At 33.3% G+C, this 26,973-nt stretch overlaps 1 protein-coding gene across 1 annotated transcript in view; it reads left to right on the top strand.

Moving 5' to 3' along the window:
* Window positions 1-26,572, top strand: part of LOC149803173 (protocadherin Fat 4-like) — a 208,618-nt gene extending 182,046 nt beyond the window's left edge. The window contains exons 44-55 of the mRNA XM_089953895.1: window positions 258-512; window positions 1,883-2,022; window positions 7,284-7,449; window positions 11,258-11,416; window positions 13,342-13,475; window positions 15,364-15,561; window positions 16,297-16,385; window positions 17,262-17,357; window positions 21,421-21,489; window positions 24,124-24,324; window positions 24,960-25,100; window positions 25,853-26,572. Of these exons, the coding sequence (XP_089810021.1) occupies window positions 258-512; window positions 1,883-2,022; window positions 7,284-7,449; window positions 11,258-11,416; window positions 13,342-13,475; window positions 15,364-15,561; window positions 16,297-16,385; window positions 17,262-17,357; window positions 21,421-21,489; window positions 24,124-24,324; window positions 24,960-25,100; window positions 25,853-26,498 (2,294 nt within the window). The 3' untranslated portion in view covers window positions 26,499-26,572. The remainder of the gene's footprint in view (window positions 1-257; window positions 513-1,882; window positions 2,023-7,283; window positions 7,450-11,257; window positions 11,417-13,341; window positions 13,476-15,363; window positions 15,562-16,296; window positions 16,386-17,261; window positions 17,358-21,420; window positions 21,490-24,123; window positions 24,325-24,959; window positions 25,101-25,852) is intronic.
* Window positions 26,573-26,973: the final 401 nt, after the last annotated feature.

Genomic DNA, 26,973 nt, shown 5'->3' with positions numbered 1-26,973 from the left:
GTTGTTGGATTTGCCTATAGTACCAGTTAAATCCTGTGCTCATTAGTCACTTCATTTCTGTGTTGTATTCACTATTAATACTAATTAAACCTGTGCTCATCAATCATTGCATTTCCATGTAGAAATTTAAAACTTGTCAGTAATTAAACTGCAGTCGTTTTTTGTCGTGTTTGATTACAAATAAATAGATGCATTTAATTGTGCTTACTGCAACTGCTGGTCTGTAGCAAACTAATTGTATCATGTCTTCCTTCCAGACGGCACACTGAGCTTAATTACTCCACTTGACTACGAGACTAAGCATCAATATCTATTTGAAATCATGGCATCAGATCTTGGGACACATTCCAGGAAAACAAGAACAAATGTGACTGTATATGTCAATGATGTCTATGACTTTGTTCCTCACTTTCCTGAAAGTGTGTACGAAGTCAATTACAACATAAGTCAGTTGAGTACTAGCATCCTTGATGTCAGTGCTGGACAGGGAAACATTACATACAAGCTGACTGGTGAGTATCTTTTTCATCCTCTTTAATATGTGGGGTTGTATGCATTTCACCATATGTTGATCCAGTGTTCAAACTGTGCCTCCTCCCTCTCCCTCCTGTCTAGGTTATTAGTAATCTACTAATATTACTAAACCCATTAAAATCAAACTTGATTTTTATTTTGGCACACCCAAACATTACTGTTGTGATCTGCTCCGTAGAGTACTCTTAATAATCACATCAAAGCTGTGATTTCATTATCTTTTTATTTAGTAACCTCCAAAACTTGTGCATGGGAAGAATGGGTTTGATAGACTCAAAACTGGGTTACTGTGTCCAGCTTTCAAGGGTTTATTGAAATATGCTTAAAGCATGTGTTCAATTTCATATTCCAACACGTTTAGTGTTAACTTGCACTGTATGCATGATGTAAGCAAGGTATGTCAGACACTAAAACTGAGTTGATAAGTTGATAAAACCTACTTCTCAGGATTTTATTGCACGTTACTGACAACTCTATTCCAGGCCAATTAGTTGTAGACAATTGTCAGCAAACTTTCTTCTAGGTTTCATCTGTAGTGGCTCATGGGTTAGCATTCCAGACTAAGAATCAGAAGGGTGCAATTTCGAATCCTGCCCAGATCAGGCTAGGTCAGCCACCATGGTGTATCTTTGGGCAGTACTCTTTACTCCAGTTGCCTCAACATGTTATAACCTTTCTTGTGTTGATGTGACATTAAACACCACTCAAACAATTAATCACATAAATAAGGGTACCTTACAGTGAGGTATATTCAGAGAAAGCTGTGTACAGTAGTGTATAAACACAAAAGTATGATTTTTTTTATTTGGTTCTCAACAGCCAAGAATCAAAATCAACTGTATAATAAAAATCAAGCACAACAATAAAACATTTGTATGGGGTTCATGACTGTCCCCACTTTGTAAGTGGTTATACAGAGGAGTTTAACAATGAGGGATCACTGTAGATAAATATAAGGATACCAGGTAGCTATGTAAGTATGTAGGTTGAATATACTGTGTATGGTGGGGTACAGATGATATATTCAATCACAGATGGCCTTCATGCTACTGAAATGAAATCAAATCATTACATGTCTGTTTAACTACAAAATATGCCAACACTTTACATTTATTTAGTGCTATTTTTAATGGATGTTATTACATCTTGTAATAGTGTATTGCTATAATTTTGTGCTATTTTTAATGGATGTTATTACATCTTGTAATAGTGTATTGCTATAATTTAATGCTATTTTTAATGGATGTTATTACATCTTGTATTAATAGTGTGTTGCTATATTAATAATTTAATAATATCATCCATAGTCTTTATTTGCTGTTTAATTTTTGTATATACATTTATTTAGGTCCAAACTCCATCAGCTTTGACATAAATAAGACTACAGGCCACATCACTTTGAAAGTTAAACTCTCTCCAGACATTATGCAGTACATTTTCAGTGTGGTTGCAACTGAGAGCGTAACAAATGCTAATGATTCATGCATGGTATGTACATTTTTAATTTGTAACTGTGAATTAGTAATAGAAAACATAAACATGCCTTGTAAGGAAAAGCAATAGATTAGAGATAGGATAATCCAGGATTACTGTTTTGCATGTGTCTGTTATTTTATTATTTGGGGTATACTTGTTGTAGACTGCTCCAGTGGCCTAGTGGTTAGAACGTCCGCCTTGGAAGTGGGAGGTCGTGGGTTTGATCCTCAGCCAAGTCATACCAAAAAGACGTACAAAAATGGTACTAACAGCTGCCTCAGTTGGCGCTCAGCATTAAGAGGTTAGTGTTAGGACTGGTCAGCCTGGTGTCAGGATAATGTGACTGGGTGGGACACCATGCTACATGTCTGCAACATGATGACCCAGTGCTAGACATCACTATAAAGTGCCACATTGCAGACATCATAGTGATATGACTGAAAAATTGTTAAAGCTATGTTAAAAATCACAATCACACACACACATACTTGTTGTATTAATGAAATAGACTATACAATCTACATCATGTGTACATCTTTCTCCAACATAGATACGCATGTGCTGTTAAATATTTTGACCATCCACATGGTCCAAATAGAGTTAGAGCAACGTGTCAGTCTCTTACTGTAACTTTAATACAGAATTGGTATTCAGTTGCTACTTGTGGACAAAATAAATTGTATAGCTTATTCTTACAACCATTTTGCACAGTTTAAGACTACATAAGAAATAATATCTTAAGCTAATGCTATAATCATAAGTTTATTTTTAAAAGATTCCAAAGTTAGGGTGAGGTATATATTTTTTTAAAGTTGTATATTGCTAGGCCTGATAATAGTACATAATATGGTGGTTGTCCAAAACCATACAAGGCGGCCTGAAAACAATACATATATGGTGATAGTCCAAAAGTGAACAAGGTCTGATAATAGTACATAATACTGTGGTTGTCCAAAACCATACAAGGCCTGAAAACAATACATATATGGTGATAGTCCAAAAGTGAACGAGGTCTGAAAATAGTACATAATATGGTGGTTGTCCAAAACCATACAAGGCCTGAAAACAATACATATATGTTGATAGTCCAAAAGTGAACAAGGTCTGATAATAGTACATAATATGGTGGTTGTCCAAAACCATACAAGGCCTGAAAACAATACACATATGGTGATAGTCCAAAAGTGAACAAGGTCTGATAATAGTACATAATATGGTGGTTGTCCAAAACCATACAAGGCCTGAAAACAATACACATATGGTGATAGTCCAAAAGTGAACAAGGTCTGAAAATAGTACATAATATGGTGGTTGTCCAAAACCATACAAGGCCTGAAAACAATACATATATGGTGATAGTCCAAAGTGAACAAGGTCTGATAATAGTACATAATATGGTGGTTGTCCAAAACCATACAAGGCCTGAAAACAATACATATATGGTGATAGTCCAAAAGTGAACAAGGTCTGAAAGTAGTACATAATATGGTGGTTGTCCAAAACCATACAAGGCCTGAAAACAATACATATATGGTGATAGTTCAAAAATGAACAAGGTCTGATAATAGTACATAATATGGTGGTTGTCCAAAACCAGACAAGGCCTGAAAACAATACATATATGGTGATAGTCCAAAAGTGAACAAGGTCTGAAAATAGTACATAATATGGTGATAGTCTGAAAGTGAATGATTCCTGAAAATATTAGATGATATGATGCTAGTCTGATAGCAAACAAGGCTTGGTAATAGTACATATATGGTAGTAGTCCAAAAGCATATAAGGCTTGAATAGTACATATATGGCAGTAGTCCAAAAGCATACAAGACTTGAATAGTACATATATGGCAGTAGTCCAAAAGCATACAAGGCTTGAATAGTACATATATGGTAGTAGTCCAAAAGCATACAAGGCTTGGTACATATATAGTAGTAGTCCAAAAGCATACAAGGCTTGAATAGTACATATATGGTAGTAGTCCAAGAGCGTACAAGGCTTGATAATAGTACATATATGGTAGCAGTCCAAAACCAAACAAGACTTGATAATAATAGTACATATATGGTACCGTATTTACCGCATATGTTGGGACACGATAAAATAATTATTTTTTTTCCTGTCCCAGAACTTACGGTGAAACATTTTTTCACTTTGGTCATATGTCCCAGGACTTAAGAAACGAAATAAAATTGTATTGCATTTGTGCTTGCCCCCACCCCACTGCACATGGCAATAAAATAGATAAATAAAACGTTGAATTGATAATAAAAAGAAAGAAACTAACCTTGTGTTGTTATCATTTATTCCTTTTTCAACATGAGCATTTAAGAATAAAATATTTCCACGAAATCCGTAAGCGTAGGATTCCATACTGTAGCGTGTATCAATTATGTCCAATACCACACACCACATTGTTCATTGACATGAACATTGAGAAACAATTGTGTGTGGTTGTGCTCAAAGATTTGAACATGTTATCCGACTGAAAACTGGAGCCAACAAAATCGCAAACAAGAGGGAAATAGTCAACTGATATGTTTAAGACGCCATTCATGCATGACACGGTGTTGGGTGCAAAATAATCAAGATTGAATTATATCCAGGTCTACTGTATGACAGTATGTCGCAAATAAAAATGATCATTTGAAAACACATTCACTTAAGTGTAATTGACAATCTTTTCACCAGTTCGGGTTACAAAATTATTCTTACTATTTACCCGCAGACGTCAATGATCCTTTGTATTAATTGTAACCACAGATGCCAAATACATAGAACATAGAAGCCCTGGTGGTGAATAAACATGACTGGCAGCAAGCAGTTAACTCCTTCTTTGAACCTACCGACAGGACATCAAAGGCAAAAGGTGAGTTTTATTACAAAGCAAGCTGATCTCAGAAGCCGACTTTGGTTACTTCTTTTTTTGGTAAAGGATATCAATACAAAGGTTATTTTATTGCAAAGCAAGCCGACATCAGAAGCTGACTGGATTCTGTGAAGTGAGCCGATTTTTTTTTTGTTTTTGTTTTGAATATACAAAGATGTCCAAGATATGGAAGCAAACTTGGGTTCCTTTTAACTGTATTCATGGGAATTTTAAAAATAAATTGAAACAATAGAACAAATTTTGAAGTGACGCAATATTGTGCTTTGTGCACAGATGTTGATGATCCAGCGTCACCCAGAATATTTGGAGAAAATAAAATCATGTGATGAATTCGTGAAGGCCAGAAGATAAGCAAACGATTTCGCAAATGAGAGGGAAATAATCAACCGATATAGTGAAGACAACTGCCATTCACGGATGGCATGGTGTTAGGTTCAAAATAGCCAAGAATAATTTATATCCAGGTCTACTGTATGACAGTATCTCGCAAATAAAAATCATTATTTAAAAACACATTCACTTGAGTGCAAGTGACAATCTTTTCGCCAGCGCGGGTTACAAAAGTATCATTACTATTTATCCACAGACATCAGTGCACCTTTGTAATAATTATTACAAAAAATGCCAAGCACATAGAAGCCTTGGTGGTAAATAAACACAGTTGGCAGCCAACAGTAAACTTCTTCTTTGAACTTACCGACAGGACATCAAAGACAAAGGTTATTTTTATTACAAAGCAAGCTGACGTTGGAAACCGACTTTGGACTCGGAAGCCGAATTTTTTTAAAGGATATCAATAGAAAGGTTATTTTATTGCAGACCAAGCTGACCTCAGAAGCTGACTTGGATTCTTTTAAGTGTGCCGATTTTTTATATTTTAGCTTCGAATAAACAAAGACGACCGAGATATGGAAGCTAACTTTGGTTTCTTTTCACCAGTATTCACGACATTTTTTAAAATAAAATGAAACAATGGAACAGTTTTTAAAGTTTACAATATAGTGCTTTGTACGCGAACATCGATGACCCAGCATCATCCAGAAGATTTGGAGAAAATAAAATCACGTGATGAATTCGTGAAGGCCAGAAGAGAAACAGATCATTTCGTCGACAATATGATCATTAACATGGATGAAACTCGAGTGTACTTTGATCGCATTCCTGGATGGACTGAGGATAAGATGGGCATCAAAAGTGTGAGAATTAGCAAGACTAGTGCAGATTTGAAAACATCTGATTTTTGTCCTTGCAGTTTCCGCTTCAGCTGGTGTGTTGTCTCTAACATTTTTTCAGTATGAGAAGGCTAAAAATATATTCATGGATCAAAAGAATAGATCATACATGTGCAGGAGAAGGGTTGTGTTGATGAGATGCTGCTGCAGTGGATTAAAGAGTTTTATCTAAAGTACACAGTTTTATATTTTTTAAAATAAAATTTCAGTTGGAGTGCAATTTCCAACATGTAATGTTCGAATGATTTAAAAGGTGTCCCACAACTTACGACTCGAAAAAAACAATGTGTCCCAGAACATACAGTGCACACAAAAAAATTACTTTTAGAATTAATTTATGGTGTCCTAACAAATACGGTGTCCCAACATATATGGTAAATACGGTAGTAGTCCAAAAGCATATAAGGCTTGATAATAGTACATATATGATAGTAGTCCAAAAACATACAAGGCTTGATAATAGTAGATGATGTGGTGGTAGTCTGAGAGCATACAAGGCCTGGTAATAGCACATATATGGTAGTAGTCCAAAAACATACAAGATGAAAATTGGTGATACATTGTATGATGCATATCTGAATGATAAACATAGTTGCTTTGTATCAGATTCATGGAAAATAATTCCATATGTCAATTACAACTGCAAACAACATATACCCTGATTTGCTGCAGCATAATGCACTGGTAGATCAGAGTTTATATAGTTTGTTCTACTGATTACTGTAACAGTCTGCACAGACCTACATCTTCATTGCATAATATGATGACAGATCTGGGTATGTGCAGTTTGCAATTGTACTCAACTTATAAGTGAGTATATAAAGAACCTTTTCTTGATGGAGATTTAAATGCCTCTATGCAAAATTCACTATGAATTATATCCATACCATTTGTACTTACTTATAAGTCAGGTCCAACCGCAAACAACATAGACCCTAATCTGCCTTGACATAATGGGCTGGCAGATCAGTGTCTGTTTTCATTGTTTTACTGATATGCTTAACAAAACTATAATAGACCCAGATCTGCCAGCACATTATACAACAGGGTCCATGTAGACTGCAGCTGGATCCATTTAATCGAGTATATACAGGTAAATTAAAAATAAAGAAATATCTTAAAATTTTCTTTTTCTTTCTTTGATTTGTATTAGGTAGTAATCCATGTAATTGGTGGGAAAGTTCTGACTGACTACACAGTGCCTGTACCAGAAAATTACAATGGGTCATTTCCTCAGATTATATATGACATCAACTCAACAGAAGAACAACAGGGAAATGTATTCTATGACTTGCTTCAAATTGACCCCAATCCAAAGGGTAACATTTTTTATCTGCTGTCATTATTTGTACCAGTTAATGTTCATCTTACTGTCATTATTTATTAGTATTTCATGACCACTTATTTGGAATGCATCAGTGTGGGACAGTACATATTCCACACTGACAGTATCACTTTTATTGTCACACTGTTGATACCACTTTTGCTGCCAAACTGTTGATACAACTTTTATTGCCACACTATACTTTTACTTTGATTGCCACACTGTTGATATCAATTTTATTGCCACAGTGGTAATGCAACTTTTATTGCCACACTGTTGATACCACTTTTATTGCCACACTGATACTTTTACTTTGATTGCCACACTGTTCATATAACTTTCATTGCCACAGTGGTAATACAACTTTTATTGCCACACTGTTAATAATGCTTTTTTTGCCACACTGTTGATGCCATTTTTATTGCCACAGTGGTGATATGACTTTTATTGCCACAGTGTTGATACCACTTTAATTGCCATACTGTTGATACCACTTTTATTGTCACACTGTTGATACCACTTTTATTACCACACTGTTGATACCACTTTTATTGCCACACAGTTGACACCACTTTTGTTACCACACTGTTGATTCCACTTTTATTACCACACTGTTGATACCACTTTACCACACTGGTGATACCACTTGTATTGCCACACTATTGATACCACTTTACCACACTGCTGATACCAATTTTATTGCCACACTGTTGGTACCACTTTTATTACACACTGTTGATACCACTTTAATTGCCACAATGTTGATACCACTTTTATTACCACACTGTTGATACCACTTGTATTACCACACTGTTGATACCACTTTTATTGTCACATTGTTGATACCACTTTTATTACCACACTGTTGATACCACTTTTATTGCCACACTGTTGATACCACTTTTATTACCACACTGTTGATACCACTTTACCACACTGTTGATACCACTTTTATTGTCACACTGTTGATACCACTTTTATTACCACACTGTTGATACCACTTTAATTGCCACAATGTTGATACCACTTTTATTACCACACTGTTGATACCAGTTTTATTACCACACTGTTGATACCACTTTTATTGTCACACTGTTGATACCACTTTTATTACCACACTGTTGATACCACTTTAATTGTCACACTGTTGATACCACTTTTATTGTCACACTGTTGATACCACATTTATTACCACACTGTTGATACCACTTTTATTGTCACACTGTTGATACCACTTTAATTGTCACACTGTTGATACTACTTTTATTACCACACTTTTGATACCAATTCTATTGCCACACTGTTGATACCATTTTTATTGCCACACTGTTAATATAACTTTATTGCCACAATGTTGATACCACATTTATAGCAAAGTGGTGATATTTAGACCTCTCTCTCTCTTTATCTCTGTCCATCAGGATGAACAGATCTCTCACTGTGTCAAGGCTGTCTATATATGTAAGCAATGAGAAGATGCCATCCAAAAAGTGACCATTCAGTACCAAGTACAAATGATACATGTTTTTAAGGAAGAATTTTCTTCATTAAATATAATACTAAAATTGTTTATTTAATGATTTTAGTCTTATTGCACTAAAGTTATTTTTAAAAAGGAAGGAGAAATTTTGGATAGATAAGTGTTGCTTGCAAACCAAAATTAAGTGACTATTACAATTTGCATCTGTATCTGTTAATTAACTAGACAGTTGCAATGCACATGTGAATGTAGAAATAAGCAAAATAAAAACCCAAACCCCTTATAGGTAAACTCACAATCATTAAAATCTTTAGAGAATTTTACTCTGAAGTTTCAGTTTTGTTTCTATTATATCCCCACTCCCAACAGTCTTCACCATATCAATCTGTGTAATAAATATATTGCCAAAAATAGAAATCACTTCATTTTTGTAAGAAAGCTGCATTAATTGACAAAATACACAATCTGAAGAATTTTATATAGGAACTAAATTTGTATAAAGTCTATGCCCTAATTGTAATATTTCAGAATTTCTTTTGATAAATATATTGGAACAGAATGGAGAAAAAATATCAATGCAAGTTCATGATTTATGCATTAAAATATATATTGAAAAGAAAATCTTAGTTTTTGTCATAGATATAAAGGTATCTTTCTCTTATGAGGTGGAAATATTTTGCATTGTCATGAGTGGCAAACATGAAATGCCAACATTTTTTATTGTCATGAGTGGGAGAAAGGAAAGTGGAAACATTTTGTATTGTGTTATGACGTGTTGGTCTTAAACTAAGTGACAGAAAAGAGTGAAAACCAACAAGTGTTGTAAAATTGAACAAATAATTTATTTCCCCATAATACAAAGTGAAGTTTAAAAAGAACTTAAAGTATTGTGAATTAAGTCCCAAATAGTCCTAAAAATTATATCACAAGTCAAAATGTATGAAGTTCTAATTGAATTCCAGTGATGTTCCAAATATGTTCCAGTATTGAATGTATTGATGTGCCTATATGCTTTGAATGAGCTAATGTGCTAATGGCTTGGAATGTGATGATGTGTTAATTCAAAATGTCCTTGTCTGAATTCAGTATAATTCCAAATTAATATTTAGATCAGAACTATTATTGAGTATGTTTTTATTCCAGTGAATAAGTAATTTGAATAAATAAATAAATCCAAGCAAATTGAAAACTGAATACAACAGTAAGACTAATTCAGATGCTAAAGTAAGAATTAGTGATTTTTCAAGTAAAGAACTTGGACATAAAAAACTATGACACAGTAAAAGAACCCAAATGTAGATCAATTTCCTCTCTAAAACATTAAAAGTTGTCAGCAAGTTAAAGAAATGCTATGTGGAAAACTGATGTCCGAGACTCAGATTCAAATAAACATGTTTACCTTCTTTAATAATGATCTGAATATCTAACCTATAATCTTAGAGAAATATTATCTATGTATTATGTTGTTTATAACATAAATGTCACTAGTCAGGTAGAAAACAAACTTGATTTTGGACAAAGGTCACACGCAAAATACAGGTATACGTAACACAGAATTATTAAGAAAAGAAAACAATTATTATAAATTAAATATCCATAACAATTTGTCACAAGTGACAAACCTGAAGTGGAAACATTTTGTATTTTCATGAGTGGCAAACACTAAGTGAAAATATGATGTTTCCACTCACTGTTAAAATATTACCTCACATTTACTCAAAAATCAAAGATGACAGTTTTTATACAAGCATATCTCTATTTTCCCCTTCATGATCCCTATACCTGGTATTCATATTTCTTACAATCTAGTCAAGAATATGTCAAATTACCAGTGGTGCAAATCTTGTATTTTGTGCTTATTAACCGAAGCAAAAGTGTAAAACAAATATACTGATAAATAAATTTCATACTTATTAAATAATACTTACAATCAAACATATGTTTATACTAAAAGCTGTTTCTGTTATGTCCATTTAAATTGAAGAAAAAAAGAATTTGTTTGTTCTGTCATTAGCCTCGTTTTTTAAGCCTGTCTTGACAGAAGTTCAGGATGGTGATCATTTAGGGATATGTATGTATATCTGGACATTCGTCTGTATGTCTGTGCTTGACTTCAATTTGAAAGATCTTACTTTCCATTTATATATGTCTTTTCAATTTAAATAAAAGGTGAAATAACAGAAAGATGTCTCTTATTGATGAAAGCAGAGATTTGATTTAAGTATGAAGTACATCATTATTCATGAATATTGAAAATTATATTTTCATGCATTCAATTCCAGCACTTATATCTACTTTGCAAATTTTATTTTTCCCATGATAGACAACACAGCTGGACTATTCAAGATAGAGAATGCAAGCGGAATATTGTACTGTGAAAGAAAACTTGATAGAGAGGAGCAGAGTCAGTATGTCCTAACCATTAGAATAAGCCGTGTCAATTCTCAGAGTGTTGGCATAAGGAAAAAGCGTGACACAACAGGTATAAGTAGTTTGAAATAAAATCAGTACGCTACAATTTAGTGTTATTAACATATTTGCACAAAATATTTAGCTATGATTGTTGCTAGAAATTCACTTTTCATTAAATTTGTATCCTATGTTCTAAAAGCCATTGTTAACATTTTCCAATTTTTTTACCATCATCTCTTTGCTTAATGTGCATCATTTTAAGACTGCTTAAAATTTGTTTGGTAGTATTTTATGATAATAAGCTGGTATCTGTCCTGCAGGTTGCATGATTATTCAGATGTATGTATGCCTACCTCCCACCTTATTCCCCAAAAGGAAATCTGATGGGTTTTATGTTGCCCATCAATCAATCAATCATAGTTACCATGGAAATAATATATCTAACAAACTATTGAACGAAACCAGACCAATTTTATATTTCGATACCTTTAGTAGGTTTCAAGACTTGATTCACTTTTGGTGAGAATAACGTTATTTTCTAGGATACATGTTAATATTTTGTGTTAAGTGAAGGACAAGCTTGCATGCAAGATATTTACCGTATGAGTTGACTGAACTGGACTAAATTTGATATGCAGATGCCTTAGGGGACTGCTTGGTCTGATTAGATTTTGGTGGCCTTGAACCAGCTTTAAGGTCACAGTAAAATTCTGTTGGGGTGTCTATCTAAAACAAATTAGTGAACCACATCAGTTTTAGTTCTATATTTAGATATTTGTGAAGGTCCCTACGTCACACTGGGTTATGGTGACTTTGATCAAATTGTTGACGTCCACAAGAAGGTACTTTCTGTTCTGCAAAGAATAAGTTTGTGAGCAAGTAAATGTCTCAGCTTGTAAGTAATTAAGATGTGTCCAATATAGATGGAGTAAACTCGACCTAATTTGATTCATAAATGCCTTGTCATAGGGGATTTTCTTGTCCTGTTTAGTTTTTTGTGGCCTTGTGCACATTTTCTAGGTCACAGGAATTCATTCTGTATAGAGTGAGGGTTTATGCATTGTGCATGGATGGCAGAGACCTACTTATTATGTAAGCAAAATCTCTCAAGAGCATTGGAGACAAATCTGACCCTTTTTTATATTTAGATGTCTTAAAGGATTCCATGACCTTTTAGGATTCTAGTGACCAGCAAAATTTCCATGGTCACAGGATAACATTTGATTTACATTGATTTAGTTGCTAGCATTCTTACTTGCTTTACCATTAAATGATTCATTCTTTCTAAACCTTTATGTAAACTACAGTTATCCATAATGGACAAGTTTGAGTGATCTCTTGCATGTCATTTGTAGACAAGTTTCAAATTAACAAGTATCTTGTCTTCACATTGCTATCAACATAAAAAATGACACATTTTATTTCACATTTTCCAACATCTCTTACAAACATGTAACTGAATATTTGTACCTTTTTACAAAATATAATTCAGCGATCTTGGAAATCTGTTTCAAATCACAAGAACCCAAATTCAGTCATGTTTTGACCATCTATGCTGGAAATATATTTCTGACATCCTAACCATAGAACATTGCTCTGTGTCCTTAGAATTTAGGGATTTTGTAAATCACACTTTTACAAAAATGTTCACTTCATTAGAAGATTGTTTCTTCTGTTAAGTTTGATTGCCATAGAATTACATTAACTGTCTTGTGGTGGTGGTAGAGCAGATCTTTTTCCTTTAAAACAAATCCATTTTCAGTTACAAATGCCCCTTTCTTATTGTGCAGTTGCAGTATATCCCATTATTAGACTGCCTTTCTCATAATAGGTATGTCTTAATATCAGTATTATGTGATCTTAAATATAACGTACCTAATTTTTATGGATCACCTGAATGGTGTTATAATTAGGGATACATGTATATATCAGTCTTCTGGAATGAACTTTCTTTTGGCTACTTTTTATTCTTCATTTTCTTTTTTTTTTCTTCAGATCAAGCAAGAATCATAAAATTGCTTGTTATCATCACCAATGTAAATGATAACCCTCCCACAATCCAGAGGGACTCTCTTTTCTTTCATGTCTTCAAGAATACAAAGGCAAATTATATTGTGGGAAAAGTCAATGTAAGTATTTTGAAATTTATGCAAAATAGTCCTTGAAGATAATTTTAAAAAATTTCTGACTGAGAATTAATTACCATGGTAATAAAGGTCATTATTAATTCACCATCACTTTACTTTTTGTGGATGTAGTTTCTTTCTTACAGATCACCAGTTTAAATATGAAAGTAATAAGGGTTGATTTGTCAAGACAATAGGAGACCCACTTTCCCATCAGAGACAGGTCCACTGATCTGAAGATCAAAAAGTGATCCATTTATCAAGACAAGGAGGCAGGTCCTTTGACTTAAAGATCAAGCAATAATTTATCTATCAAGACAGTAGAATCCACATCCCCTTCAGAGGCTTTAAGGATCAAACAATAACTTTTTTGTCAAGAAAGTAGAATCCAGTTCCCCTTCAAAGGCTTTAAGGATCAGACAATAACTTATCTGTCAAGACAGTAGAATCCAGTTCCCCTTCAGAGGCTTTAAGGATCAAACAATAACTTTTTTGTCAAGACAGTAGAACCCACTTCCCCTTCAAAGGCTTTAAGGATCAAACAATAACTTTTTTGTCAAGAAAGTAGAATCCACTTCCCCTTCAAAGGCTTTAAGGATCAAACAATAACTTATCTGTCAAGACAGTAGAATCCACTTCCCCTTCAGAGGCTTTAAGGATCAAACAATAACTTATCTGTCAAGACAGTAGAATCCCCTTCCCCTTCAGAGGCTTTAAGGATCAAACAATAACTGATCTGTCAAGACAGTAGATTCCACTTCCCATTCAAATGGCTTTAAAGATCAAACATAGAAAGATCCCTCTGCCAAAAGAATAGGATCCACTACCCAATCTGTGGCAGATCCACAGGTATGTGTATTGCATCATCAAAATTGTAATTAATTTTGCAAAACCACATAAATTGATGCCCATAAAAACAAATTCATTTATTTTTGTACATATAAGTTTACATAGTTTTGCAAAAAATTACATGGTCATTGGTACTTACATCTGTGAATTGCAGAATTGGGTATTATTATTTTCAAAGACAAATATTTATCAGGGAATGGGGTCCTATTTTCATCATGGACAAATATGTGTGGATTTGGTCTTTAAATTTGTGTTTTGGAGCAATCATGAAATCCATGAAAATTAATACCCCACAAAATTTAACATCTCATGAATATTAGTACACCACCAAAAAATAGCAACTTATGAATATCAGTACCCCAAAAATATAACTCTTAATTAAAAAAATATAACACCTTATGAAAAGTAATACCCCACAGAAAATAACTCCTTACAAGAATGAGTACCACATGAAGGATAAGTGCCCCATGGGAATAGTGAAATGGCAGCAAATAAATTCACAGTATTTCAGATGGAAGTATATTTTTAGCTTGGGTAACTATAACTTCATTCAAACTCATCAAGGGACAAGAGTATGTTTGGATAAACAAGAATTTGCATGAACAAAAATATCTGAGTGATGTGTAAAATTGCCCTTTAAAGTCGGCTGCAAATAATTATTTTATATGTCCCTATGTGTATGTATGTATGTATGTATGTTTGTGCATATATAAATATACACCAGACAGAATGGAAACTGCTGTCACTGGATTCTATAGAAGAATGCTTGATAATAGTAGGCAGAATAATATTTCAATACAAATAATACTATCATACAGGTAAGAGGATTTTTAATTCATACTCTACAGAGATTCAAACCCAGGTCCACTTGTAAGTGGCACCCATTGCCTAGCCTGCACACATGAGGCCATATTCCCTCACTCCTAAGCACACAACGCCATTAAATGATGTTACTCAATTGATGTTATATGCATATATATATATATATATATATATATATATATATATATATATATATATATATATATATATAATTTCACAGGCAGAAGACATGGATGGTGATACAGATTTAAGATTCAACATCAATGGAAAAGAAGAAGAAACATTCCATATTGATCCCATCACTGGACAGATAATTACATTAACAGATATTTCTAGTACCAATAAAATGAAGTTCATGCTACATCTTTATGTAACAGATCAAGATGGACGTGGACTCAGTTCGGATGCTAACATTACTGTAATTATTATTCCTCTAAATTTCTTTTTATCCTACCTTTTATTTTTCTCTTTCTTGCTGGCAATTTAATAAGATGACTAGTACATTATTACCAACTTCATGACTTTCCAAATTGAAGTCTGATGATTTGAATGGAAATGATGCCAGTTATCTGACCATAATTACCTCACTTAAGTAGATGATGAACTGCATTCCTATTTTATAAATTTTTAGAAAAATCTTATTTGAGAAAACTTGATTTCAGTGATAGACACTCCACTCCACCCACCCTCCAGGGCTATCATATAGTGTATGATAGGAAAAGTACATTTTTGACAGTATGAAATGATGCTGACATTGCATAAATGAAATAAATTCCAAATAATCTTAGCAGTATCTTCACTACAACAAATGATAGATTATTTTGAGCTTTAGAAAGTAGTAAAATGTTCTTTCACCTATTTTATAGCATTCTTACATCAGAAGACAAATTAAGAGACAAATATTTAGGTAAATAAATATAGTGTTGAGATAGGTAGATATGTCTGTTTTGTGTTTATAACTAGGCAGATATGTCTGTTTTGTTGTATATAATGTTTAGTATAATATTTACAGTGGTATGCTATTTTAATTTTGCTAGATTGATGGATAGGTTGATATAGAAAAAGATTGATGTCTGGTCTGTGCATATGTATAGACATGCATGTCTATTTCATATTTATATGCAAGTTACTTGGTGATATGTTTTATTTTTAGATCCTGGTTGTACCAGAGTCAGATCGGCTGATATTAGTGGCTGACATGAATAAATTAGAATTCAACAAATCCCAAGACATCCTTGTCAGGTGAGAATATAAATGACACAATTGGCACATGTACAGTCAAAATGGGACAACAGTGACTCATTTACCAGCAGATCAGGGTCTATAACTCTGTTTGGCCTAGTTATTTGTGTATTGTGCCATGCCAGATTATTCTACTTATTAGTACATAATAAGGTTACTTTTTATTTGTAGTGACATTACTTCCTCATTATAATGCTCCTCAGTATAATGTAGTCCATGTCATGGATTCCATTTCATTATTTAATTTTAATAGTATGCATAAAATACATTGAAATTAGTTAACCTCATGTAGAAGGCAATCTGCTTTCATGATATTACTGGGATAGAGTAATGAAATTAAGTCACCATCAGAAAATCTAAAATTATTTTATTTTTACTATTATTATTATTATTATTGTTATTGTTATTATTATGATTATTATTAATTGATAACATGGATAAATATGTTTTATATTAGATTTCACTCAGCTTTCATCTGATGATTACAGGTAAATTTCTTTTACATATAAAAAGCTTTAAATATTTTTATCCACAATACAGGATTCCACTAGACGATCTGTGAATATATGTAATTTGACATCTTTATATTGTTGCATGAAACATTTCTATAAATTAATTGATTCTTTTGCTCCTGACACTCTGTATCAAATAAAAAATTTGAACAAATAAAGTTTTAAACACTCAGGAGTGGTGTGCAAGTCCCTGCAGAATCTCCCCATAATATGTCAAGTTTATTCACATAAACTACTAATCCCTGAAATGGAATAATCTCCACACTTGCTGTACAAACTATCATGGTTTCTGCTGAGCTTTTCGCATGATCTAAACGCTTCAGTAATTCATTTTTACAAGATCTTTTTTTCCTAAATTTGACAGAAACATGAGTGAAATCCTCGGTGTCAGCATGTTCATTGAAAGCATAGAATACCATAAAGAGGTGAATGGAGGTGTAGAATTGCTGGATCTAGACAAGTAAGTTAAATAATAAAATTATATACAACTGTTTTGTATTGTACCTTAGATACTTGCCTACAAGTCCGGTCCAGTTGAAGGCAACATAAACTATGATCTGTCATTGCATAATGTGCCAGCAGATCAGATTATGTAAATCCTAACAAACTGCATCAACACAGGTGCTTTATCCAATTATATTTGAATATATGTGGTAATTCACTGAATTTTTGTGGGTATAAATTTGCTGATTTTGAACAAGATTATGTTTTCATTTATATTAAATTTAACAGACTTGGGATGTGGTCTGTTGTTAGCAAAGAAGAATTATTGTTTATTGTTTATTTAAATTCATTGTTTAAAGCCAGTGAGAAATCCACTGAAATCTGTACACATGCAAAAATAGTTAATTACCAGTATTGTGCCATGATCGAACTTTTGTAAATTCAGTAGTATTTAGCTATTTCACTAAACCAAACATTAGCAGTTAGCTTAATTACAAAATATTATTATTGAAAATATTTTATAAATATCATGTCTTGAACAAGATTTTATGCCTGTCAAAGGTTTGCAATGACAGTCTCACCATCCTGTATCTCAGGGATGTAGAATACTTCAGGCTTTATGGCAGTGTGCACCTGCCATATTCCCAGACAGTGTTGATGGTTTCTGAACTTCAAAAAGTGTGTTCTGAGGTCCAAAGGGGGGATCAGTGGGCAGGACACTAAAAAAGGGATGTTGTCCAATAGAGAATAAACCATCTTTGTAATAGAAAATTATTGGAAATTCAAATCTAAAAAAAAAATTCAACTTTTCTGTTTTATTAAAGCATTTATTACACTTACAAACAAAGAAATAATTGGTAGACAAATGTCTGCGTCATACACATACACATGTGCAAACATCATCACAACCATACTGGCATTAAATAAAAACATACATCAAGTTTCCATCTTCAAAATCCATTTGGATGGCAAAAATATGCTTAATTTGGTGCAGTGTCTCAGTAGTTCAGAAGTGGCTTTGAAGGGGGTAATGCAGTGTCTCAGTAGTTCAGAAGTGGCTTTGAAGGGGTCAGTGCAGTGTCTCAGTAGTTCAGAAGTGGCTTTGAAGGGGGTAATGCAGTGTCTCAGTAGTTCAGAAGTGGCTTTGAAGGGGGTAATGCAGTGTCTCAATAGTTCAGAAGTGGCTTTAAAGGGGTCAATGCAGTGTCTCAGTAGTTCAGAAGTGGCTTTGAAGGGGGTAATGCAGTGTGTCAATAGCTCTGAAGTGGCTTTGAAGGGGATAATGCAGTGTCTCAATAGTTCTGAAGTGGCTTTGAAGGTGGTAATGCAAGTGTCATTAATGTTCACCTTAGCACTCACTTTTATTGTCACACTGTTGATACCACTTTTATTACCACACTGTTGATACCACTTTAATTGCCACAATGTTGATACCACTTTTATTACCACACTGTTGATACCAGTTTTATTACCACACTGTTGATACCACTTTTATTGTCACACTGTTGATACCACTTTTATTACCACACTGTTGATACCACTTTAATTGTCACACTGTTGATACCACTTTTATTGTCACACTGTTGATACCACATTTATTACCACACTGTTGATACCACTTTTATTGTCACACTGTTGATACCACTTTAATTGTCACACTGTTGATACTACTTTTATTACCACACTTTTGATACCAATTCTATTGCCACACTGTTGATACCATTTTTATTGCCACACTGTTAATATAACTTTTATTGCCACACTGTTGATACCACATTTATAGCAAAGTGGTGATATTTAGACCTCTCTCTCTCTTTATCTCTGTCCATCAGGATGAACAGATCTCTCACTGTGTCAAGGCTGTCTATATATGTAAGCAATGAGGAGATGTAAGCAATGTGGTGCTGAATACAGGAGGTGATCCTGTTTCAACAAACATCATATACTTTGAAATGACTGATATCAATAAGACCTTTGCTGTATGTGCAAGAATGAAATTTTCCCCCTTGCTGCCATGCTAGACAAAATGTCACCATTCTGGAGTTTTGAAATTTATTTTTGCTGGGCTTTGCTGATACCATATTGCTTCCTGAATTGCACTCTTCAAATATGAATCACACTTGAACACTATTCCAACAAATGAAATAACCGTCTTTTGCATTTTACATCTGGAGTAAAAATTTGACTTCAAAGAAATGTTGCCACTAATCACAAACTTTATTAAAGCTGTCTTCAACAGTCTCATTCAATTCAGTGATGTGTAACAATATCTGTTCCTCAGCACCATCTTTTTGATTGATGTACTTAACTTCAGACAAATTGGGTTGTTTTACTTTGTGTATTTCCTACTTTAATTAATTAAATGGACTCTCCCATATCAGAATTTGACACAACACATCACCTTGTTATTGTGAGCCAATTAAGTAACCTATGAAAGGTGATTGTTTATCTCTGACCACCTTACTGTTTAATTGCTCAGTTGTATGCCCAAGGACAGGTTAAGTTAAGCTTTGAGCAGGACTGTCTACTTTTCATACATACTACAGATTACAGGCATATTGAGTTGTGATAAAGAAATATTGGGGGAATTTTGTTGTTAAAAGCACTTTAGTGTTAAGATTCCTGAAAATCATGGAATTTTTTAACATGACCATATTGGGGGTTTGGGAGTCATAAATCTTGTTTTCTGTGACACAGCTTGTTATGGCAGTGGCTTTATATCTCGGTGTATAACAACATATGGTTAAAGTATTTGAAGAAATCAAGATCTGCTCAGACAAGAAAAACAGCCAAGCTGAATAGTGATTACTTCATTGTCTTTGGCACACTATATCATTTTCGCAAAACATTGCTTATAGTTATGTGAAGAACACTTGCTTGGAATTAAACGCTGACATCTGTAAAATATTCTATTTGAGGTAAAATTGTGCCTCAAAGTTTGATATACCAATATTTGTGACAACAGTGTAGTGCACCAGAGACACCAAAGTTGTAGCTGTTTGTCTTAGCTGGTTTTCTTGTCTAATAATCTTTGATCTTTTGAAAACTTTCGAAAAAATATGTTTCGGTCAGCAGAAATTTAAAGTCAATGCAGAAAAGCCTGAAGTGATCCAAATGCCTATGATGCATGATGGTGAGACTGAGTAACTCATAACTAGAGTATCTTCTTAGGTTTTTAATTACCTAATATCATCTCTTTACTTTAAAGTTATCTAGACTTTAAAGTTTTCTAAGCTATAAAGTTATCTAGGCATTAAAGTTATCTAGGCTGTAAAGTTATCTAGGCTATAAAATGGAGTTATTAAGCCATATTATTAGATGGACTCATACCATTTAAGACGCTTGCTTAACTGTTGTAATTAGTATATTAACTCGCTTATAATATTAATCCAACTTCAGAAAACATAGTTCTTCATCTGCTGGTGCATTATGCAACAGTAGATCAGGGTCTATGTTCATTTTACTAATTACTCCTAAACAACTGCATTGACCCAGGTTGCCAGTGCATTATGCAATGACAGATCTGGGTTTTCACAGTTGGACTGGACATGTTAGCAAGTGTATATGATACATAGATACAGTCAGGTTGGGAAAGAATCATCACATAACACAAGTATGCACTAAAAAGCTTAAAGAAAATCAGGTAACAAGTCTGTCCCTTAAAAGTGAAAATTTTTAATTCTCTTTTAAAATTTAATGAAATACAGGTCCATGTCATTAGCAGTTTCACTGGACTTTTATGCAATTGTATATTGAGGCAGTAATGGATTATATTTGTTTAAATTATTCTTTCAGTATGTTATGTTATTAATATTAGCTAATTTGTGTGTTCACTTAATAAATGTTGAATACAAATAGAAATGTTAGCATGCCACCATCTCTATACTTTTTTCATAAATCCCTATATTTTTCTGCATATATTTATGAGAATTTTGAAAATCATGGCTGGAACACCTGAAAATAATTTCTTAAAACAAGACCTATATTTCATTATCAAGCAAGATACGATTTTTTGTATTAAAAATTTTCTTTAAAATTCATTGAAAGATATATGTTCTATTTTGTTTTTTATTTTGTAGATCCGATGTATTTATTCATGCCACAAATAAAACCAATGGGGAGATTTTGTCAAGAGATGACCTTCAGAGGTAATTTCTCTACACAAATATTTCCTTTTGAAGGGCAATACTTTGGAATCATTTAATTTTTTTGGCATCAATTTTCTTGGTTTACAAATCTTGATATTTATATTGGTTGCATAGTTCTCCCATGATTCTCCCATGGTAATTATCAGAGTCCTGCTTAACATTGTTGACTGTAATTTACTAATTGCATACATCAGTCCATCAACAGTTTCTTTTTCCTCATGACATCTTAACTGGTAATTTCTGGATTTAACAAAATTTGACATCCAGATATATATTGATCAGACATCAAGAGAATTTGAGCTTCAGTCTGCCATGTTGTCATTTCAAAGAGGTATGCCCCCTGATTGCCTGACCACCTTAACTTTCATTTACACAGTTGAACTTTACCAAAGATTATTGGATTTTAACCAAATATGTCATGCAGGTTTATATTAATGAGACCTTGAAATAAATTCAATTTTCAGCATTTTACGAGACCATTTACAGGAGTTAGACCCCCTGATTACCCCTTCTCCTGACTTTGTTTTCTGCAGCTTAACTTTACTTTTTTTAAATGATTGGATTTTGACCAAATTTGGCTTACAGATTTAATTTGATGGAATCTTGGGAGAATTTGATTTCAAGTGTTTCATGACATTTATGAGTTTTGCCCTATAGTCTATCATCCTCCTTATTTTATTTTTTCACAGCTTAACTTGGCCAGAGATACTTGAATTTCAAAAAAGTTTAGCATGCAGCTTGAATGAATATCATTTCCAGAGCTTCATGACATTGTGACCAGAGTTATGGCCCTGTAATTGACTGTCCTGTTGACTTTGGTTTTTTGCAACATAGCTTTATAATGTCTTCTTGAATTTCAGACAAATTTGGCATGAAGCTGGAGTTACATGACATTTACAGGAGTTATGCCCCCTAATTGTTCATCCTCCTGACTTTAGTTTCTGTAGCATTACTTTGCCAAGGATTGTTTTATATTAACTACATTTGGCATGCAGTTTTTGGTTGATGAGACCTTCATTGGGCTACATTTTCAGACCTCATTTAAAGGAGTAGGCCCTTTGATTGTTGTCTTGGCTTTGATTTTTGCAACTTTACCAAGGATGGTTGATTTGAGCCAAATCTTTCATACAGTTTTATACTGATGGGACCTTCAAGCAGTTGGATTTCCAGCATTTGAGATCATCATTGAAATTATTGCCCCTGATTATGTCTTCCTAAGTAAGATCTCCACAGCATGACTGTATGAAGGAATGTTGGTTTTAAACCAGGTTTCTTATGCAGCTTTGTACTGATGATGAGATCATGAATGAGTTGAATTTCCAGCATTCCTCAGCATCATTTGCAAGAGTTATGGCCCCTGAATTCCCATTATCCAAACTTTGCTTTCAATGTTCCCTGTTAAAAGTCCTGTCAAGCAAATTGACACCCATTGCAAAGCATGAATGAGTTGAATTTCCAGCATTCCAAAGCATCATTTGCAAGAGTTATGACCCCTTATCACCATAGAGCTGTAGTGGCTTAGTGGTTAACATGCCAGACATGCAATGAAAAGAATACAGGATTGAAACCTGCCCAGACCAGGTTGGATTCATGATTATGGTTTGTCACATGACAAGTGACTTTACTTGGCATTATATAATATTTCATATGTTGATTTTCTATCAAATGCAATCACTCACTCAGTCATTGATAGTAAGCTTGTCCCCCATTTGTATGAAAATATACAGGCTTGGCTTTCCATGGAAGAAATGCTCAAATTCATGGATTCTTCACATTATTTCCTCAGTTCTTTGTAAGTTGAAACTTTAGTCAATTTTAAAATTAATAATTTATGGCAACCATTGAAATGCATGAAAAATTGGTGCCCAATGAATTTAAGAGAATTTTTTGTAGATTATTTACCCCATACATAATTGAACAAATATTTGAATATAAACACAAATTCAGATTTAACAATTGATCCAGAAATAAATTTTGAGATTTTAGTCTGTAAAATAATAAGAGACTCTGTGAAAAGTATTAATTTTTGTGGACAAAATAGAAACAATCTCATCATCCTACATCAGTAGTATGTGGAATATGTCTGATTCTTTGACAGTGACTATATGTGACTGTCATTTCCAACAGCTGGTCAAAGCATTTGAAAAAATCAGAGCTGCTCACATGCAATGACCAGCTTTTGCTATGTATTAGTACCTTACATAATTTTGATGAAACATTGTTTATAATACAATTATTAGGATAGACTTTCTTCAAATCAGATTCCTCCATTTTTACAATATATTCTTTGTTCAGGATAAGGTTTTGGCTCTAATTTTGTCTGAAGCAATGTTTTGTGGAAACAGTGTTGTGTACCAAAGAAATGAAAGTAGAACTACTTATCTTAGCTGGATTTCTTACAAACAATTACATCTCATTATATTTTTTTAACCTGCTGAGATTTAAAGCTAATGCAGAAAATTCCAAAGTCATCCAGTTGTTTATTATTTTGGATGGTGAGACTGAAAAATAATTTTCATTGAAAAATGGCAACAAGTTCAACTTTTATGTAATGTAGAACATTATATTACTCCTATGACCCAGTTATTACAGTGAGAGATGATTGTAACTGGAATGATTTCTATGTTTGAAAAGGCTGTTGAACAAGTATGGTGGAGCCCTGGATGACTTCTTTAAACGGATGAAGGTAAAATCTGTACAAGTAGTGCCATGGAATATACCTCACACTGCCTCTACAATGGGATCAGCAGAAATAGCCTTAATTTGCCTTGCTGTAGTGATAGGAATTGGTGGCATTGCTGCAGTGTGCTTCGTGAGATTGTCAGACAATGAAAGGTAAGTGTGGTACAAGGGTGTTTTTTTTCCAAGCCTTTTTGTAAGTGGCAGGAATATAGAATTTTAATTTCCATCTTTCCATCTGTCACACTTTTGTATCAGACTCCATAATTTAACAGCCATTCATAATAATTGGTTGATCCTTGGTTTTCTTCTGTATCAATACTAGCTGTGTATCTTTTGATACTTTTGATGTCCCATCTTGAAGGCTGCACAGATGGACTATTTTGTTTTTAGTTAGGTATTTCTTTTGTGTAACACCAAAATATGTTCACATTCAGTGCAATGTATAGAATTATAAGCTACTGTGTTCATCATCTCATCAATCATTAATTGATCATAGCAGGAAAAAACAACTGTATTCTGTTTTCAGGAACTTTGGTAGGACATCTGTGTTCCAGGAGCACTTTCGGATTTGTTTTATGAATTAAGTTAATAATGTCCCCAATATATTATACAGATTAATTTAGCCAATGGCTTATCATATTTGATAAACACCCTACATGTTGTATAATAAGTGTTGTGTGATATATAACAAGTCCCTGTATTAGCTTGCATTTCATAACACTTTAGTGGTTCAGATATTTCTGTTTTCCAAATAAATATTTGATTTTTTAAAATTACATTATTAACAGTGATGATGGAAAACCAAACCCAAAACAAAATTTTGAAGAAATATGGGAACTGGAAAGTCAGCATGGTTCTACAGGACGATTTTCACCAGGAAAAGCAATCAATCCATATTTCTCGGAGACAAATTTTAATGAAAGAGATGGGTAGGTTTTGTACATTGTATAATTTCCTAACTTGAAGGCAGTGATGGCAAACCATTTATTTAAATGCTATGTTGAATTCTGTGCAGTTTCTTTATACTTTAAGTTTTCATACACTGATGATCTATACAAATTATAATTACCAATTTACTTTAATTTTTCATACACTGATGATCTATACAAATTATAATTACCAATTTACTTTAATTTATCATACACTGATGATCTATACAAATTATAATTACCAATTTACTTTAAGTTATCATACACTGATGATCTATTGCTTCTAATTCAAATTTCCTATTTAAGCAAATGTTGTAAATTATAATCAAAACTTTTTCTATAATTATTGATATACATGAAAAGTGATTAATAAAAATGTTTAGGAAAAATTACATAGTTAGTACTATGAGGTACTTTTAAATGTATTCATAACAAAGAAACATGGCAACTGTTAATTCTTGCCAAGAACTAGTTTTCATCCAGAACATAAGCATTTACCAAAGATTTACTTCTTTTATAATCAAGTAAGGTCATTTACTCTTTGTGTTTCTTTCCTTATTTTTGCTCATACATCAGGTCTTACTTTATACACTTTGAAAACAAATTTAGTAATCTAAGGACATTACTTTTCATGATATATTTATAAATGTACTCTATGAAATATAAATGATACTGGTTTGCAAAGAGAATAAGAAAAATAGTGTGCTTGTCAAACCCTTTATATAAATCTGCCTTTTTCTGTAAAAATACAGAGTTGATGAGACAACCCATGCAAAGAGGAAGGCGGAGTATGAGACACAGGAGCTTCACATGGAACTCCTGGGTGAGATTCCTGGTAACGATGATGAGAGAACAGATAGTGGAGTCGACAATGAATCATCAGGATCAGAAAGGCCACAGTCTGAAACCCACAGCATTGAATCTAAGGAAGTGTCACATGAAGATCACCCCTTTGATGCCACACAGATCAACATTCAGTCTGTTGAAGAACCTCCCCGTCACAATGCAAGTAATGGTTATGCTAATTTGAGTCAGAATAAGGATCATCCAGAGTCAACTGATGATTCTTGGAATGCTAACGAGGGAAATTTGAATGAGGGCAAGCTTAAGAAACTGACTTTCTATGGGTCACAGGTTTTGCTTGATGCCACCACTGGTGACACCGAAGATACAGATCCCACTCTTGAGACTAAGAGAAAGACAGAGGAGGAGATGAAGGAGAAAGAGACTGATTTGTCTCAGTCCACATCAAAATCTATTGATAATGCAGGATCCAAATTAATCTCTGCAGATGATGCAAAGTTAGAAAATGCATCAAGCAGAGATAGAGAGCAAAGTTGGATGCAAGAAAATGTAGATGATCTTATATTTGAGGAGAATATTGTCACTTCATTGTAAAATAATCCAAGTTGCAAATTTTGCATGATACAGGTTTTCTTCTTTCTAAGAATTTAACTTTGTATCATAGTCATTCTCAGAATTTAACTTTGTATCATAGTCATTCTAAGAATTTAACTTTGTATCATAGTCATTCTCAGAACAAAACATTAGAATACAGTATTCAGAATTTAACTTTGTATCATAGTCATTCTCAGAACAAAACATTAGAATACAGTATTCACAGTTTAAAAATAAACAAGATTTGACTAAATATTAACAGATTTTAGTTACTTAAGATTATTAAACCTATGGCTCCAATTTTACAATTTCCATATTTTTTCAGTGAATATCATAATCTAGGCATTTCATTACTGTAGAGATTAATCTCTGAAATACATTATATGATGCAAAACAAATAATTTTTAAAAATTTATTAAATTAGTGCAAAATTTGTAAAAAGAGGAAAACCTTGAAAAAATTTTATGTGATAGGT

Source organism: Sinohyriopsis cumingii, chromosome 3 (genome assembly GCF_028554795.1).
Source record: "Sinohyriopsis cumingii isolate HCF-2022 chromosome 3, ASM2855479v2, whole genome shotgun sequence".
Lineage (NCBI taxonomy): Eukaryota > Metazoa > Mollusca > Bivalvia > Unionida > Unionidae > Sinohyriopsis > Sinohyriopsis cumingii.
This window is presented reverse-complemented; position numbering and strand designations above follow the sequence as displayed.